We start from the raw sequence: 19479 nt of genomic DNA, 5'->3' as shown, positions 1-19479 counted from the left end.
TTTAACCACATCTGGCATAAAATTTGGGGTCCAGTGATAAATTGCATCCAGACTCTTCAACTCAGTGTGTTTGTGCATTGTTATGTTACCCACCACTGAGGAGGGTAGGAGATTGAACGTGCTGGCCTCTAATGCCCAGCTTGAACTTGCCTTCCCCATTTCAGTATGCAGGTATACAAGTCAGCAACGATGTGTTTGCTACCAAACTGCTGTCTAGAGATAAATATGCTTAAGCCCAGTATCATATCCTATATCAATTCAATTTTACAAAACACTTCCAAATTTCAAAGCTACTAATGTTCATCCTAATCATATTAGAAGATCTGTTACTAATACATTTAAATGTGCCACCTTTCAATGTATTTTAGAACATGGTCTAATGAGATGAGTGATCTGACATTATCTCATATCATAAATGTAAATATACAATGAATATTAAAACAATGACATTTAACCACCATTGAAACTGCAATGCTTGGAGGACTTAATTATCACCATTTCTCCTTGGGAAGGCAAGACCATGGGCTGAATTACCCTCCTGAAGATCAGGAAAGAATTTCTTTCACTGATGTCTGAAATCTGAGAAACATAAAAATCAATAGTTAATTGAAGGAAACTCTAAATGAAGCACTAAATTGCATCCAAATAAGTGAGTTTTTAAAGGAGAACAACTTTCAGGGAATAATTTCATCTACAGTGGTTGATACTTGTTAAGATTTTTTAAACTTGTCTGAAAAAAATGTTTTTTGGCATCAAAATTCTAGATATTGGAAGAACGAAAGAGACTAATTGTAAGTTCTCCATTTTGTCTCACACTAATAAGGACTAGAATTTTGTTAAGAGTGAAGCAGAAGGTGGATTTTCCTATTTTTAGTGAGAAAGGGTTTGAAGGTAGCCTGATGGAGAAAATTAAAGGGATTGCTTTTAATAAAAGAAAGGGTTATAAATTGTTTTCACTTGTTATAAGACAACAGAAATTCATGATAACCACTAATTCCTCGCTTCCTCTCCTTTATAACTGACTTCATTCATCTGACTTCCCTTAATTTTGAGACTCGAACATGATAATCCCTGGCCTCACAGTTCCAGGACTTGGCTCACTGATACCAAATCCCCAGTCTTTGTCTCTGACTTTGACCGTGAACTCCATCTCTTGGATCCACATTTTGGCGGTTTGTTGATTCAACTTTTCACTTTTATTTTCTTATTGGTCTATACCAGAGAAACCCTGTTGTCACCATAGGAGCAACGCATCTATGTCCTGGTAAGGTGCCAGCACACTCGGACACAGTGGCCTCTCTGGGCCCAACCAAAGTGCAACTGTTCATCCTTTACATCTTTTCCATGATTGCAAGACACTGCTAGATATTAAGAACACCAAGTACTGCAGGTTTACCCCACTACCAACTTATTGGATAGTGACGGAGCCAGACTTGTTCTGCATTATATTGCAGCCTGATCCGACCACCCAGAGAAGAGAGCATCATTAGCAGAGCATGGATGGTGTGAGACATTTTTGTTGTGATTGAAAACGTTGGTATTGTAGAAGACTGTGAGTCCAAGTCAATGGTTCATTGGTGAGAAAACAGTAGGGGGACCACGTGGCCTCATTCATGCTTCAGGGTTGTCTGTTACGGCTGTTGAGGAAGGAGACGCCAGAGTTGCTTGTGCTTCGCTGGATTCTGCGCTGGGTTAGAAGCTGGCCCCTCCCACTGGTTCTGCTCTCCAGTGTTCATTTGGTGGGTCAGAAGCTGTATTGTCTTTACCTGCAACTGCACTCTACAATATGAGGAACTGCTAACATCGTTATATGCTGTGTGTGACTGTTGGTTCTGTGTTTCACACCTTGGTCCCAGAGGAATGCTGTTTTTTTTTGGCTGTAGTAACGTGTGTGGTGATGCTTAATGACATAGGTGAAACATGCGTTGCATTACAGGCAGCTTACAAAGCTTCTAAATTTATTTCTTCTGAACTAATCTCATAGGAACCTACAGCCTATTATTTCCCTTTAAGCAGTGTACTTTTAAACCATCTTAACAAACTAGAGATTTTATGATCTTCTGAAGCACGCAGCGGACTTAATTCTCAAGCATGCAGGTACAGCATCTTTAAGTGGACAAACGTACATGGCCATGGCCAAAAGAGAGGGAGGATGGGAGGATTGCAAACCAGACTAAAACAAAGGGGTATGAAACTTCCCCTACCCTGTATCTTATTAGCAAATCTACCATTGCTGGAGAACCAGATTGAGGACCTAAATCTTGCCCTAACGGCAGGTTTGCTGCATTGGAAGGAATTGAGGAATTACTGTATTCTGTGTTTCATGGAGAAATGGCTCACCACATACATGCTGGGTATGTCAGTAAGACCCAGAGGCTTCTTGATACGCAGGGTAGAATGGACTGCTGGTTCAGAGAAGAAAAAAAGTGGGGGTTTATGTTTCATGATAACTTTTTTATGGTCCTTATAGTGATCTTTTTGCACTCTTGTTCTCCTGATCTGGAACTCTAAAGATTAAGTGTTGACCATCCTACTTGCCAAGAGAGTTCTCCTCCAAGATTTTGATTGTGGTTTATATTCTATCAATGGCCAATGTTAAGCAGGCAGTTGAGGTACTGAGTGCCACCATCATCAAACAAGAAACAGCCTACCTCAATGCTTTTCAAATCATTGTTGGGGACTTCAGTTAGGCTTGTTTGAGGAAATCACTGCCCAATTATCATCAACATATCACCTGTGGTAGCAGAGATCCCAACACACTCAACCACTGCTATACTACAATGAGGAATGCCTACCATTCCATGCCTAGTCTTCATTTCAGGAAATCTGATCACTTGGCTGCCCTCTCCTACTGCATACAGGCAGAGGCTAAAGAGTAAGGCTCCAGAGATAAGGACAACAAAGAGGAGGCTACAGGAGACAGAGGAGTAGCTGCAGAGTTGCTTCGATTCAGTGGACTGGGCCATGTTCAAGGACTCATCAGAGAATCTGGATGACATGGTTGACATGGACTTCATAAAAACAGTTGTAACTGAGTGTGTCCCCAGAAAATCATTCAGAGTCCTCCCCAACTAGAAGCCCTGCTTGAACCATGAGATCTGCAAACTGCTGAGGGCCAGACCAGTAACATTTAGGTCTGGTGACCAAGTAAAATACAAGTGGTCCAGGTACGATCTCCAGAAAACCATGTCACCTGCAAAATGGCAATTCCAGACCAAACTTGAATCACGGAAGGATACTTGACCACAGTGAATGCTATCACCTCTTACAAATTTAAACCAAATGACAGAGGTGATAATAAAATTTCACTCCTAGATGAACTTAGTGCTTTTTATTCTCATTTTGACCATCAAAACATAGAGGCACCTTCACTTAACTCCCACAGTCCCCCGAGACCCTGAGGATGAAGGGAGAGCATCCTTTAAGAGGGGAAACCCAGAGAAAGCAGTAGGCACAAAGAGGGTGTCTGGCCGAGTTCTAAAGAGCTGTGCTGATCATCTGGCTGAAGTGTTCAGAGATATCCTTAACCTCTTGCTTTAATTGTACTGGTGTCTCAATGACTATCGTCCAGCAGCACTTATATCCACTGTGATGAAGTGTTTTGAGAGGTTGGTGATAAAACCTTTCAACTCCTGCCTAAGAACCAACTTGGACGCATTCAAATTTGCCTACTGTCTCACCAGGTCAACAGCAGGTGCCATTTTATTGACTCCTCACTGAACCCTAGAGCATTTAGGCAGCGAACAATGCATACATCAGGATGCTCTTCATTGACTACAGCTTGGCATCCAATCCTATCATCCCCTCTAAACTAATCAAAGGAGTTGGCCTCAACTGGAGCCTCAATTTTCTCACTTGCAGACCCCAGTCAGTTCAGGTCCGTAACAACATCTCCTGCACAAACTCCATCCATGCATGTGCACTGTGTGCTTAACCTCCGGCTCTACTTGGTTTATAATTACGATTGTGTGGCTAAGCACAGCTCCAATGCCATATTTAAGTTTGCTGACAACGCCACCGTTGTTGGTTGAATCAAAGGTGGTGACAAATCAGCATATGGCAGGGAGATTGAAAAGCTGGCTGAGTGGTACCACAACAACCATTTCATTCAAGTCATTAAGACCCAGTATTGACTCTATGAGGAGGAGACTGGAGGTCTATGAGCCAGTCCTCATGGAGGGTATCAGAGTTGGAGAGGGACAACAACTTCCAGTTTCACCGTATATGTCCTGGGTACAGTATGTATATGTCATTATAAAGAATGCACAGCAGCCCCTATACTTCCTTAGGAATTTGCAAAGATTCGACAAACTTCTGCAGATGTGCAGTGTAGAGTATATTGACTGGTTGTATCACAGTCTGATATGGAAACACCAATGCCTTTGAACAGAAATGCCTACAAAATGAATGGATACAGCCCAGTCCATCACAGGTGAAGTCCCCTCCATGATTGAACACAACTGCATGGAGCGCTGTCACAGGAAACCAGCATCCAACATCAAGGATTTCTCCCCCATCCTGGCCATGCTTGCTTCACACTGCTGCCATCAGGAAGAAGATACAAGAACCTCAGGACCCACATCACCAAGTTCAGCAGCAGTTATTAACCCTCAACCCTCTGGCTCTTAAACTAGAGGAGATATCTTCATCATCATTCACACATCACTGAACTGTTCCCATAACCTATGGATTCATTTTTTCAATGGCTCTTCATCTTGTGTTCTCAATATTTATTGCTCATTTGTTTATGATTATTATTATTTCATTTAAACTTTTTGTACTTACACATTTTGTTGTCTTTTACACACTGGTTGTTTGTCCATCCTGTTGAGTATGGTCTTTCTTTGATCCTGTTGAGTTTCTTCTATTTACAGTGAATGCCCACAAGAAAAATGAATCTAAGGTTCATTTATAGGGACATATATGTACTTTGATAATACATTTACTTTGAACTTTTTTGAACTGAAACTTTAAGCTTAAATTTAAATACTTAAGCTTTAATTTAAACTTGATTTATCCAGTATCCACAGCTATCCAAAAATGAAACTTGAGCTTTTTTTTCCATTCACTGTGTGCAATTTTAATAATTATTGCCAGGTTGTGTTATGTTTTGTAACTTCAAAGCATAAAACTAAACAAGAGAAAAACACAGAGCAGGGAATAACAAGTAATTCATTTTTACTTTTAGTGAGGCACACACTTAATGATGTAGTGGCGTAATGATATATGCCTTTCACGTCCTTTTACATATAACCCACGTTTTGTAAACAACAAAGGATGCTTAATCAATCAATCAATATATTTACAATATTACCAACATCTTAAATACACAGCACTCCTCCCTGCTTAGCTATAATCTCCAACTCAAAATAGAATGCATTGTTCTTTAGTCTTCTTTAGTAATATGTGTGTGTGTAGAAAAGAGCAAATTTTATATTTTCAAACATTCATTTTACAAAAAATTAATCTCACAGATTTTTTGTGTTTCTTTAAAGAAAGTAATTTATTAATTAATAGACCATTTTCAAATAAAAACTTGATTCCTTTGAAGGTGTGTAGCCCAGTGCATGATTAAACTAAGATAACAAACTGTTGTTTTTGATCAATAACATGATAAGCTGAATGAAGTAAACTGATTAATTACAACGGAAACAGGTGCAGAAGGAATCAAACTCAGCAAAGGATAACTAAACTAAAAGGTGAGGGTGTGGTAGATGTGACAGTTTAACCTACAAATTTTCAATTCTTACACCATGGTTAAAATGAGCATAGCAATAAGACACAAAATGGTCATCCTGTATCTGCAAAGTCTTTCCCAAGCAAAAATTTCACGGCAGATAGGAGTTTCAAGATGTGCAGACCAAGCTCTTCTGAAGAAGCTCAAAGAAAGAGGCAAGGTAGCGGAGCAGAAACGCAATGGTCAGCCACAGAAACTGAGTGCACTAAACGAGAGATATATCAAACTGCCGCCCCTTCTAAATCAGAAGTCCTGCACTACTATTAGCTCTGAACTCACAGAGATGACTGGAGCACAAGTACAGTCTGGAGAAGTCTTGTCAGAAGTGGTCTTTATTGAAGAGTTGCTGCCCAAAAGCCATTCCTCCAAAGTGGAATAAAAAGCCAAGAAACTCACTTATGCACAAAAACACAAGGATTGGGCTGCTGAATAATTATGGCATGTTTCTCTGAACCAATGTCAAAATTTGAAAATTTTGGCTCAAACAGGAGGCAATTTGTCCATAGAGGAGCCAGAGAACTCTATGTGGATGAGTATCTATAGACAAATCTGAACCACAGCAGAGGTTACCTGAAAGTTTGGGGCTGCATTTCTGCAAATGGAGTTGGTGATCTGGATAGAATTAATGGAATCTCATTTCTGGGGGGTGGGGGGGGGTGGGAGATCACTCTGCTTGTCAGGTGAGTCAGGCTGTTAAACCATCTCCGATTCTGGGGCCTCCTCTGTGGTGATTGTAGGAGTTGTCTCTGGGACTGTAGGAAGTGGTTTTGATAACTCTGGACACCTTTCTTCTCTAACAATTGACTCTGCCCTCCTCAATTGATTGACCTGTCAAGTCCAGATGACATCAGATGCAATCTCACAGTGTAGAAGAGAAGTACAGTTCTATCCTTAAACATTCCAAGTGCCCTCTTTTGACCACCTCTGAAGTCCCTCTCCAGGACTGTTTGCCCAGGAGTGAAATGCCAAACCTCCTCCTTTGAGGAGCCCTCAGCTTGACTCATACTCCTTCTGAATATGGGTTTGTTGGGTGTAGTGTGTGCCGCATTGCAATGCGCAATAGGGAAATTAGCCAGCTGCTGATTCGGTTAGTGCAGTGTGTTCTCCTGACATTGCTCATAGTGCATACTTTAGACTGTGGACAGAATTTTCCACCAAGCCGTCAGTAGCAGGATGGAACTATACAGATATAAAATGTCTTACTCCATTCATTTTCAGGAATGACTGAAGTTGTTCTGCAACAGGCTGTGGTTTGTTATCACCAGCCCTTGAGAAAAGGCTTCTCAACACATCAACAGTGTGCGAGGCTGTAGTGGAGGCTTTTGGGAACACTTCTGGCCACATTGTAGCTACATTCGCTACCAAGAATTCTGTGCCAATGAGTGGTTCAGCAAAATCCACATGAACCCTCTGCCAGGGCAATGCAGGGCATTCTCAGCGATGGAGAGGTGGTGCTCTTGGCATCTTCTGGATTCATTAGCATTCTGAACAGTGCACGGCAAGCCGCTTGAGCTGCTGATCCATCCCAGGCCACTAGGAAAATCTTCCAGCCAACGCTTTCATTTTCATCACAACTATATGACCAGCATGTAGCTCTGCTAACACTTTAGTTCTCAGCTTAGATGCCACCAACAACTCTCAATCACCACATACAGTGCCTTGTAAAAGTATTCAGCCCCAAAACCTTTCTTCACATAAATGAGTATTACAACCAGGGATTTTGATCTAAATTGATCAAAAGGAGCAAGTGATTCACAAGTAAATATTCTCAGTTAAATTATTTGTGAATCGCATGCTTGTTTTTTCACATTGGTGCCCAAATAACAGGGAAAAATGTAAAGCATGAAAAATTAAATATTCAAAACTGAAATGTTAGCAGTTCAAAAGTATTCCTCCTCTTTTGCTCAGTAATTAGTTGAACCACCTCTGTCAGCTACTGTATTAGCTTTGCACAGTGTGAAGATTTGTCCATTCATCCTTGCAAGTTTGCTGAAGCTGTGCTAGGTTAGTCGGGGTGCAGCAGTGGAAAGCAATCTTGAGGTCTTACCAGAAGTGCATGATCAGTTTAAGGTCAGGACTGGCTGGGCCACTCAAGGACATCAATTTTCTTCATTTGAAGCCACTCCATGATTACTCTGGTAGTATATTTGGTGTCATTGTCCTGTTGAAAGTCAGAATTCCTCCGCAGTTTAAGCTTTCTGGCAGAGGTTTTTATCCAAGATTTCTCTGTATTTAGCAGCATTCATCTTCCCATCAATTCTGAACTGATTTTCAGTCCCTGCTGCAGAAAAGCATCCCCCCCCCCCATAGCATTTTGCTACCTCCAACATACTTTACCGTAGGAATGGCATTACCTGGCTGATGTACAGTGTTATATTTATGCCACATGTACCACTTTGTGTTGAGGCTGAAAGAGGTCTACTTTAGTCTCATCCAGTCACAAGACATCCTTCCACATCTTTACTGTATCTTCTAAGTGACACGTTGCAAAGTCTTTACGAGCAAAGGTATGCTTTTTTTTTCTCAGTTAAGGCTTCTTCCTTGCCACTCTCCATAAATAGCCTTTTTCTGAAAGGCCTTAGAGTTTGTGGAGCCATGAACTTCATCTCCAGTTCAGCCACTGACTTCTGCAGCTCACTCAGTGACTGTTGGAATCACAGTAGCTTCTCTTACAAATGCCGTTCTTCTCTGGTGACTAAGTTTAGAGGGGAGGCCTGACCTAGGCAGTGTGGCTGTGATTTCATGTTTTTCCACTTTTTCATGAAGGACTGCACTGAGCCCTGAGGTATGTTCAGTGCCTTTGAGATGGTCTTGTATCCTTCCCCAGATTTGGGCTTCTCTATTATAATTTCCTTGGATGCTCTTTTGACTTTCTTTTGGTTTGGTCTGTTGAAAATGTACCACACTGTTGGACCTTACAGAGAGGGTGTATTTATTCAGGTAGCCCTCAAATTTTCTACGTCAACAAACTGGGTGAGTTGTTAAGGTAATATATCAGTATTGCACATGATGAAAGTTAGTGTAACAATTACAAAGGGAGGTTTTTAGCCTCAAAATTTTGGTTTTTAAATTTTATGAAATTGTTGACAGGTTTTGGAATTTTTCTTTTGATTTGACATGATGTGCAATATTTTCTAGATTAGCACAAAATCCTACTTCAATATATTTTAAATTTAGAAAATGAGAGAAAGATATGTAAAAATAGTTGTGGAGGCTGAATGTTTTGTCAAGCCACAGTACTACTGAAGGATCTCGGCCTAAAACAGTGACAGTATTCTTTTCCATCGATGCTGCCTGGCCCACTGAGTTCCTCCAACATTTTGTGTGTGTTGCTTGGACTTCCAGCATCTGCAGACTTTCTCTTGTTTACCATTATTTGATTTTTCAGTAATGAGGGTAAACTTTCTCCCAAACAAGTACTGGTTAAAACTTTTCATACCCCATACCAGACTGAAGGCTTCTCTGTCAATCTGTGCATAGTTTTTCTCTGCAGTGTTAAGGGAATGTGATGCAAAGGCTCTGGGGTGTTCACTTCCATTGTTCATAACATGTGCCATAACTGCACCTGTACCATAAGGCGCAGGTCCAAGCTTCACAGGACCATGTGGATCAAAATGTGTGATTGCAGTGTCTGACATCACCATCTCTTTTGCCTTTTGGAAAGCCACCTCACACTGCTTTGTCCATTGTTATTTCCTGCTGATCTATAGTAATGAGTTCAAGGGTTGGAGCACACTGGTTAGGTTTGGCAGAAACCTGTTATAGTAATTGACAAATCCTAAAAAAAAAGGATGGCACCTGTGACATGTCCTTTGGCTTAGGGGCATCCATCATTGCTTGAACTTTTTCAGCACACTTGTGTAAACAAGACAGAAGATGGTGACAGCAAACAATGCTACCACAGGCAGCATTCTCCCCACGGTCCACAAGACTGTGTCTTTCACTTATGTCTTCCTTTTCTTTTAACTGTGGTTCTGGTACTTTGGATCCTGTGATCTACAGTTTGTTGGTGCTTATTCAGGATGATAAGCGATCTAGCACTTTGCTACCTCTCAGGGAGGGAGTGGCCTTGAGGCCAAGAAGCTTAGAGTCGGGCACAAGTCCATTTCTCATCAATCTTGCCCAATTAAAGTGTCAAACATCAAGGTGAGTGTGGAGGCAGGCTAGCGCTCAGTGCCTCTGCCAGCCTTTTGCTCGCTGCTGCCAGAGGAGGGTGTCTGCATATGACAGTCTCTTTCTGTTTGTTCCTTTTCTGTTGCTATTTTGCTAGCTTGGACAACTTTGCATCAGGGCAGCCTACAGATACTGAACACTGTGCAGACTGAACATGGACCCTTTTGATTTTGTGTTTTATATTCTGTGCTTTCATTCAGTCTTTCCTGTTGCCGTTTGTGCGATTTGTTTTCTTTTGCATGAGGGTGATTGACATTCTTACTGCCTTTGTATGTTTTGTCTTTTGCACATGGGGAAGGCGATGTTTTCCTTTCAATGGGTTCCATGGTTTTCCTTGTATCTTGGTTGCCTACGGGAAGACAAATCTCAGAGTTGTATAGAGCATACATGCTTGATAATAAATTGTCTTTGAATCCTTAAATCTTGTGCATCTTACTGTGTGACCACAGTAAGTCATGCTTGGTTTAAAAAAATACACACTTGCACATCATTCTCTCAGTCTATACTCTTCTAATTTTTTTAAAAACTGTCTCGAGATTTTGGGGATGTTCTTTGTCATCCTGATCAGTAACAATGATATCTTCCAGGTAACACTGAGTGCCTGGACAGCTTCGCGGCATCAGGTCCATAACTTTCTGTCAGAGCGCAGGTGCAGATGCCACTCCAAAAATAAGCCTATTATAGCAATAAAGCCCTTTGTAAGTGCTTAAGGTGCGAAAAACTTTGGACTCTTCTTCGATCTTCATCTGCAGGCAGGCCTCAGCTAAGTCCACTTTGCTGAAGTGTTTCCCTCCAGCAAGGTTTACAAAGCTATCCTCTGTCCTTAGCAGAGGGTATTGAACAACTTTCAGTACTGGGTTGATGGTGACACTAAAATCAACACATATCCCGACAGACTGATTCTTCTTGGCTACTGGAACCACTGGTATTGCCCACGGGCTCCACTCCACATTGGGAAGAATTCCTTCAACCTCCGTGCAATCTATCTCACTGGCTACTTTATCACAGATGATATAAGGAACCAGATAGGATTTGTAAAACTTCGCTGTGGCATTTTCATTTAACTCTATTTTACCCTTGATGCATTTGAGTTTTCCCATGCAATCCTTGAACACTGCTGTTGCATCATCCACTCCATTCTTAACTTGCTTTCAGTTGACTCTATTACAGGGAATGTGGCATGCAATTGGTGAATGGATCTCCAATCAAGTTGTAGTTGTCTCAGCCATTCACTGTCCCACAATGCTCTGGTCCTCCTGTCTGTACCATGTACAAGCTCAATGTGGCTTGTTATTTGTTGTATTTCACTGTTACAAATGATATTCCCACAGGAGTTATCTTTTCTCCGGTATAACTTCTTAGTTGGATATCTGCAGGCTTCAGTTCAGTATCTTTGAAATGTCATTGAAACTCATTTTGTTAGATGACTGAAACAGCCATGCCAGTGTGCAATTCCACTTTTAACTAATTTGCCATTCACTTCTGGTGTGAGCCATCTTGCCTGCCTCTTGTCAGTTTTCACATTGGATCTCCACAATTTATTTTCTTTTGTATTTTCTTTCAGTTTTTCATTGATTCTGTTTATTGTCTTTGTTGTACTGTGAATGCCTGTAAGAAAATGATTTAGGGTAGTAATTGGTGACATATATGTACTCAGATACTAAAATTACTTTGAACTTTCAATATTGTAAATCTCAAGGCCACTCAATCCTGTGTCACTCTCATCATTATCAGATTTTTCATTAACGGCATGCAGATTAGTGTTCCTTTTGAAACTGTAGTTTGATTTAGTCCATTTATTTTTGTCTGCCTGACATGCTCTTTGTGTGTGTCCTACTTTGTTACATTTTCCTCCAAGTTTTGCCTTTAAACTTGCATTGGTCTGGAACCACAATGGGAACACAATTTGTTTGGCCAGGGATTGCAATTTTGTTCACACACACATTCATTGCTGACTGAAACTCAATTGCTTCTCTGCTGTTTCCATCAATACAGTGATTTCAAATGCTCTTTTAGGTGTGAGTTGTCCTTCAGTTAAGAGCTGTTTTTGAAAGTTTTCTTGTAAGATTCCACAAACTAGCCTATACTTCAGTGTATCATTAAGCTCATCACTGAGCTGATCATTCTCAGGCAATTTCTTCAATTCGGCCACTTCTGCTTATGAAACTTTAAGTGCTCTGCAATCAATGGAGGTTTCAGTTTTATATGTTCCTGCCTTATGTTCACAAAATCAGCAAAGCTAATTTTGGTTGGTTTGGTTGAAACAGTCAAGCTTCTCAGCAAACTGTATACTCCTCCACCAATTGCACTCTGCAAAATTGGCATTTGTTTCTCATCAGATATTCCATTTGCTTTCAAATATTGCTCAACTTGCTCAATATACAACACCCAGGCATTTTTGTGCAATGGAACACATCTATCTTTCCGAAGTAGCGAGTCACTTCTGCTCATTATTTATTTAATATTATCACTCAGTCCACTGTTTATGAATCCATGACTTTCATCTGTTTTCTGCCCATTTTTATCTTGACCATCTTTCTTCCTTGCAAAGAAAAACAAAAAACATTTTGTGCTTTTTTTTAACTCAACTGTCTCGCTATGCTTCAACAGGTAGATAGTTGTCTCAGATTGGGTTTAAAGCTTCCTTGTCACCATTGTTATGTCTTGATTATTAAAACAATTAAAAAAAACATACTGCCAAGAATAACTTGAACTTACTTTTTACTTTTAATGAAGCACTTTTGACTTAGTGGCATAATCACATATGCTATTGATGTACAGTACTTTTACATATAACCAGCAATGCATTATGTAAATAACAAAGAATTCTGAATCAATCAATATATTTACAATATTACTCAAATATTACTGAAATACTAAATACACAACAGTATTCAGAGTATACTAAATACTCTAAAAGAAAAGGTTGTGACTGCATTTTGCTCAGTAAGCTTTTAAAACTCCACAGAAAGCAACTAAAAGAATTATTAGGAGGGAAAAGATGAAACATGAAAGCAAGCTAGCAAACAATATCAAGGGGGATATAAAAAGCTTTTTCAAGTATACAAAAAAATAAAAGAGAAATGAGAATAGATATAGGACTGCTAGAAAATGAGGCTTTTGACAAGGCATCACACATGAGGCTGCTAAATAAATTCAGAACCCATGGCATTACAGGAAAGTTACTGGCATGGTTAGAACATTGGCTGATTGGTAGGAGGCAGTGAGTGGGAATAAAAGGATCCTTTTCTGGTTGTCTGCCAGTGACTAGTGATGTTCCACAGGGATCGGTGTTGGGACAGCTTCTTTTTATGCTGTATATAAATTATTTAGATGATGGAATAGCTGGCTTTGTTGCCAAGTTTGCAGATGATACAAAGATTGGTGGAGGGGCAGGTAATATTGAGGAAACAGGAAGATTGCAGAAAAACTGAGACAGATTAGGAGAAAGGGCAAGAAAGTGGCAAATGACATACAATGTTGGAAGATGCATGGTCCTGCACTTTGGTAGAATAAATAAATCTGCAGACTATTTTCTAAACATGGTAAAAATCCAAAAATCTGAGGTGCAAAGGGACTTGGAAGTCCTTTTGCAAAATTCCCTAAATATTAACTTAAAAGTTCAATTAATGGTAAGGAAGGCAAATGCAATGTTATTATTCATTTTGAGAGGACTAGAATATAAGAGCAAAGGAGTAATGTTGAAACTTTATATAAGACATTGGACAGATTGCTCTTTGAATATTGTGAGCAGTTTTGGACCTTTATCTAAGAAAAGATGTGCTAGCATTGGAGTTGGTCCAGAGGAGGTTCACAAGGTTGATTCCAGGAATGAAAGGGTTATTATATGAGGAATGTTTGATGGATCTAGGCCTGCACTCATTGGAATTTAAAAGGATGGTAGGGGGGAGAAGATTTATTTGAAACCTTTTGAATGTTGAAAGGCCTAGATGGAGTGGATGTGTCCTATGGTTGGGGTGTCTAGGACCAGAGGGTCCAACCTCATAATAGAAGGACATCCATTTAGAATGTTAGTGAGGAGCAATTTATTTCACTTGGCAGTGGTGAATCTGTGGAATTTGTTGCTAGAGGAGGCTGTAGAGGCCAGGGCGTTTGGTGTATTTAAGGCAGAAGTTGATACTTTTTTGATTAGTCAGGATGTGAAAGTTATGGGGAGAAGTCAGGAGAATGGGGCTGAGAGGGAAATCGATCAGCCATGATGAGATGGCAGAGCAGACTCGATGGGCTGAATGGTCTAATTCTGCTCCTATGTCTTGCCATATAAAGCTGGACATCATCCAGAACAAAGCTGTTTTGCTGGTATTCCAATAATCACCCTAAATATTAATTTTCCTTCCACAGCATCACACAGTGACAACAATGTGTTCCATCTACAAAATACACTGCAGGTACTTGCCCAAGCTATGCCACCATTCTCATGACCTCTGTCACCAAGAAGAGCAAGGGCAGCAGGTGCAGGGAAACACCACCATCTGCAGGTTCCACTCCAAGGTACACAATGTCCTGATTTAGATCATTGTCCGTCATTATCTAGGTCTAAATCCTGGAACTCCCTACCCAACAGTGTTGTAAACATACCTTTGCTAGAAGAACTGCCTTTTCTGGAATAATTAGGGATGATCAAGTGACATTGGTCTTGCCAACAAAGTCCATATCCTGGAAAATGGATATGGAATATCCTGGAATTAAAACAATAAATTATATTAAAAGTCAATATAAACTAGTCTTTTTAGTTTGTCTAATGCACTTATTGAACAATACTGCAGATATGTATGTTTAACTGTGCTGACTTAAGGAAAGTGATAACATAACTAATCTTCCCTTATTCGCAGTTCTATCCAATGCAATTCAGTATTAAATAAAAAGGAAAGGAGCAAATTCTTCATCCAGTGAAGCAAAACCAATCTTCCCTTATTTCCATTTAGATCTAATGTGATTCAGCATCAAATAAAAATAAAAAGGTCAAATTCTTCAACCAGTGAAGCCAGTGGGCTTCATGTGCCTAGAGGGAAGTCAATGTTCTTAATTATGTTTCCAATTTCAAGTGAAAACAGTAATATGATCTATTTGGCATCAACCCAATGTGCAAATGGAAATTCACTTCCTGCCAGATGAATGCATTCTGGGGTCAGTTGGGTTATGTGGACACTTGCCCACTTGGTTACAGATCGAGACTCTCCAGAACAGTTCACATAGAGCCCTTGCAGCCATACAGCACTTCAGTGTGGACTGTGATTGAACCCAGAACAGCAAGCTAAATTCATATCAACATCAAACACTGCCCCAGTATTTCTAGACCTTTGAGAATATGCTGACTGCCAGATATAATAACTGGAATTGTGCAAGTGTGGATTTCAAGGGACCATAACCTGTGGGGTTTCTGCAGGCTAAAGTCACTGGTGCAAAAGAGGAGCTGATATTTTATTGAATGGTAGAGCAGTCAAGAGGGTCTGAATGCCCCACTTCTGCTGCTAATCCCCATATTCTTAAAGCAAAATGGTGTAGTTTTATCCTATTTTTATAATGTTTCTCTGTCATTACTTAATTTAATATTTAGCTAACATCTGAAGAATACAGATGAATTCCCAAGCTCTGTCCCTCCTTTGACGTTTATTTACAGATACAATGAAAAAAAAAAATGGTTTGTATCAGTATTACAGCTTAATGGATGATTGGATTTAATAGTTGCCCAGTTTATTTTATCAACAGTACAAAATTGAATAAGTGTGATAATATTACAACATTTTTGAGCAATTCTAAATAGATTATACTTATTAGAACCCTAAGGCTGTTACCCTGTTACATTGAGAGTTCTTACATTAATCCTCTGTGTAAATGTGCAATTGCAAGTTGTGTTAAATGTTGTTAAATCTGGGTTTATATTTTGATCTGATTGAAGAAAACTTGGGGGGGGGGAAATAATTTTTGATGAGCAACTTCTGAGACTTCCATGCACACTAATGTAGCTGATGACCTAATTTTAGCTGATTAATTAAACCTAAAACTTGAATTGTTGTAAATATTTATCATTCTATAGAACTTTGTTATTCTGACTAAACATATTTACTTGGCTGTTTATCATGCCATCCTGGGAATCTGTTAAAGTCAGAAAAATGCACTTCAAGAAGATTTATATAACATTGGTTCAATGAGGAAAATGCCTACATATGCAAGTTTGTAGTGAGACCATATTTTCTTTTCAATTCTGCACATAACCTTTACTTGAAAATCATCCTGCCTGACATTGAAATGGAAGAAGTTCATTTTGAAGATATTAGTCCAGCAACTATAGTTGGCAAGAGAGTGCAAAATAACAGCCCTGATTTTGTTCATATAATGATGACAAGACACCTCTTGCTATCATTACTCAGTAAAAATGCAAACAATTTTGGATGTTTACAAATTCAAAATTAAATGTGGAAATCTAGAAACCGCTATCAACAATACTATACTCCTCAGCAAAATTATTTGGCCTTTGCAGAAGCAATTAGTTCAGCATTAGCAAGTGAACGTAAACTAAACATTTTTCTCCGTTAATTCAATACGTACAAAGGTCCCTGAATAAATGCTAAGCCTTTTTGAAGTGTTATGAATGTACCACAGCTCTGAGGGGCCAAAGGGTGTGGGGTAGCCCCCTCCTTTGTGATAATTGCAAGATCACTATTGATTTGGGTCAGGAGACCCAGGAAATGAGAGAGGGACGTGCGGACTGTCTTGTTCCCCCCGGCGATATAAAGCTACGGGAAACGGCCATTGTCTCTTGGAGACAAACTTGTGTATTGCAATACTGTGCTACATGGAAGCCCTCAGGCAAAGTGGGCTGGTTGAGGGAGGGATTGCATCACCCCAACCTGATTGACATCTGAGACCCTGTGAGTCAGGGTAAAAGAGGGTCTGTGGGAACAGCCCCTCAGATGCACCAGAAGAAACGCTAGCGATCCCGTAATAGCAGAAGCCGGTGGGGAGGCCACGTGCATTCAGTTCCATTTGCCCCGGAACCGGTGCCCTTTACCATGGAAAAATGGCTTTTGGCTAACAACGGGGAAACCAACTCCCAAACACTCGAAGGATTAACATTATAAAAGGATTGGGCAAGTTTTAAACCCGTCTTTCTCTCAAACCAAAACGCTGCAGCGTGAACGAACTAACAGTGACTTTTATATTTCCATTGGACAATACATTATCCCCTAGACAATGATAGAGCTATTTCTTATTGATTATTATTATTATACCCGCGCGTTTAGATTTAGTATTGACGACGTATATTATCTGTATGGTTGCATTGATATTATTTTGTGTATTTTTATCAATAAATACTGTTAAAAATAGTACCATCAGACTTCAATGGACCTCTCTATCTTTGCTGGTAAGTGACCCAGTTACGGGGTGCGTAACAACATTGGGATTCTCGTCTCAGGATTTGATACCAAATTGGAGGGCCAGTGAATCGGGCTTGTAAGTCCAACCTTAGATCTGGTTATGCGGGTAGCCAGAGGGGAAACCAGCAAAGATGGACGTGGGTGAATTTATAGAAAACCCGACTCTGGAGGCGCTAGAGGCGGCCACCAAATCTGACTTGATAAATTTGGCGAAGGGGTTAAACCTCGCAGAGGTGAGATTGTCAATGAAAAAGCAGGAGGTGCGAAGGGCAATAACTCAGTATTATATTGGGAAGAATGTGTTTGCAGCTGAGATATTGGAAAATATCCCTGAAAAGGTACCAGCTAGTGGGATGGCTCAGTTAGAATTGGAGAAATTAAGGTTGGAACATGCAATTAAGGTAAAGCAGCAGGAAAGAGCTGAGAGGGAGAGAGAGGGAGAGAGAGAGAGCATGAAATTCAGTTAAAACAGCTGGAAGCAGCTGAGAAAGAGAAAGAAAGAGCTGAGAAGGAGAAGGAAAGGGCCGAGAAGGAGAGGGAGGCAGAGAAACAGAGGAAACATGACTTGGAGATGGAGAAGTTAAGGCAAGAGCCACGAGTTCAGGGGTCAGACCGAGAGGAGCAGTTCAATGTTAGTCGAGAGTTGAGGTTAGTACCTCCGTTCGAGGAGACGGATGTTGATAGTTATTTCTTGCTTTTTGAAAAGGTGGCAGTGAATCAGAAGTGGCCCAGAGATCAATGGGTGGCGCTGTTACAATGTGTGTTAAAAGGGAAGGCACAATGAGCATATACAGCATTGTCCATGGAGGAGGAAGAGGGGGAGAGTTATGACAAAGTAAAGGCGGCCATTCTCCAGAGTTACGAGTTAGTACCTGAAGCGTATAGACAAAAGTTTAGAAATTTAAAGAAAGGGTGGAATCAGACGTATACCGAGTTTGCCTATGAGAAGGGTGTGCTCTTGGACCGTTGGTGCACAGCAGAGATAGTGGCAAAGGATTACTGGCGTCTCAGGGAGTTAATTCTGATTGAGGAATTTAAAGGTTGTGTTTCGCAGGATATCCGGATGTATTTGAATGAGAAGCCGAATAAGTCCATCTCAGAATTTGCTAGGTTCGCCGATGAATATGCCCTAACCCACAAAACAAAGTTTTCCTCGAATAAAAGTTCCCAGAGAGACCGTGGGAACGATAGAGAAAGCCCGCCGTCTGAGGCAGAGGTCCCGCCGGGAGCTAGTGGTAAGGTTGAGGGGGAAAGGCCAGATGGCCAGAGATTTCCGGGCTTGACCTGTTTTAATTGTGGAAAGGTGGGGGGCATATTGCATCTAGGTGCTTTGCTCCGAGAAAAGAGACAGGAAAAGGGAAAGCAGCAGTCCCTATCGGATGTGCCGTGGTAATCAGTAGATCGACAAGTGAGCCACGGGTAGACAGAGTACGAGAAGGGTTGGAGACTTGTCTGTCACACGGAACCGAGTCTGTGAGGGAGGGAGACACACCAGTTCCCGTATGAATCTGGAGAGATACGGGGGCTGAGCTATCGTTGATCAGCAGTAAGGTACTAGAGTTTGGTCGCAAGACGGGAATGGTAGCTGTGAAAGGAATAAGTAAAGGAACAGAAATGGTGCCCTTATATAAGGTCATTATGGATTGTGAGCTGGTGTCTGGACCATTTGAAATAGGGGTGCAATCAGACTTCCCGAGAACTGACGCGGACATCCTTCTCGATAACGATTTAGCAGGTGGTAAGGTTTGGCCACCAATGATGATGACCAGCCGGCCGGTGAGTGTTGCGGCCCCGCCCCTAGAATCCAAGATCTATCCCGCATGCACGATCACTCGCAGCATGTCGAGAAAGGCAGCTGAGAAAGGGAGCAGTTTAAATCCGGCCAGTTCCGATTTGGCCGAGAAGTTTTTACCAACCCCGTACCACGAGGGTTTAGAGGGTGGTAAAACGAAGAGTAGTAAAGTGAAAGAGGGTAAGGGAGAGGAGGTAGACCTGCCCTTAGCGAGGAGAAAAGTTTTAGAGGCAGAAGATAAAGATGAGAAACAGCTAGAGCTGTTAAAAGGTCCAGGGTCGGACCTGGATGATCTGTCTGGGTTGGCAGAACTGTTTGAAGAAGTTGAAAATGCTAGAGGTGTTCCCGATAATGAAATGAGGGCAGTCCTAGATGAA

The 19479-nt window shown here is 40.8% G+C and overlaps 1 protein-coding gene across 4 annotated transcripts in view; it reads left to right on the top strand.

Annotated features, from left to right (window-relative positions):
• The window catches only part of gdap1l1 (ganglioside induced differentiation associated protein 1-like 1), an 81851-nt gene that overhangs the window by 25719 nt on the left and 36653 nt on the right, over positions 1-19479 (top strand). The window contains exon 2 of one of the 4 annotated variants that reach the window (XM_059978751.1): positions 18557-18572. The exons of the other annotated variants lie outside the window; for them this stretch is intronic. Within the exon in view, the coding sequence (XP_059834734.1) occupies positions 18557-18572 (16 nt within the window). The remainder of the gene's footprint in view (positions 1-18556; positions 18573-19479) is intronic. 4 annotated transcript variants of the gene reach the window in all.

This window comes from Hypanus sabinus, chromosome 9 (genome assembly GCF_030144855.1).
Source record: "Hypanus sabinus isolate sHypSab1 chromosome 9, sHypSab1.hap1, whole genome shotgun sequence".
Taxonomy (NCBI): domain Eukaryota; kingdom Metazoa; phylum Chordata; class Chondrichthyes; order Myliobatiformes; family Dasyatidae; genus Hypanus; species Hypanus sabinus.
This window is presented reverse-complemented; position numbering and strand designations above follow the sequence as displayed.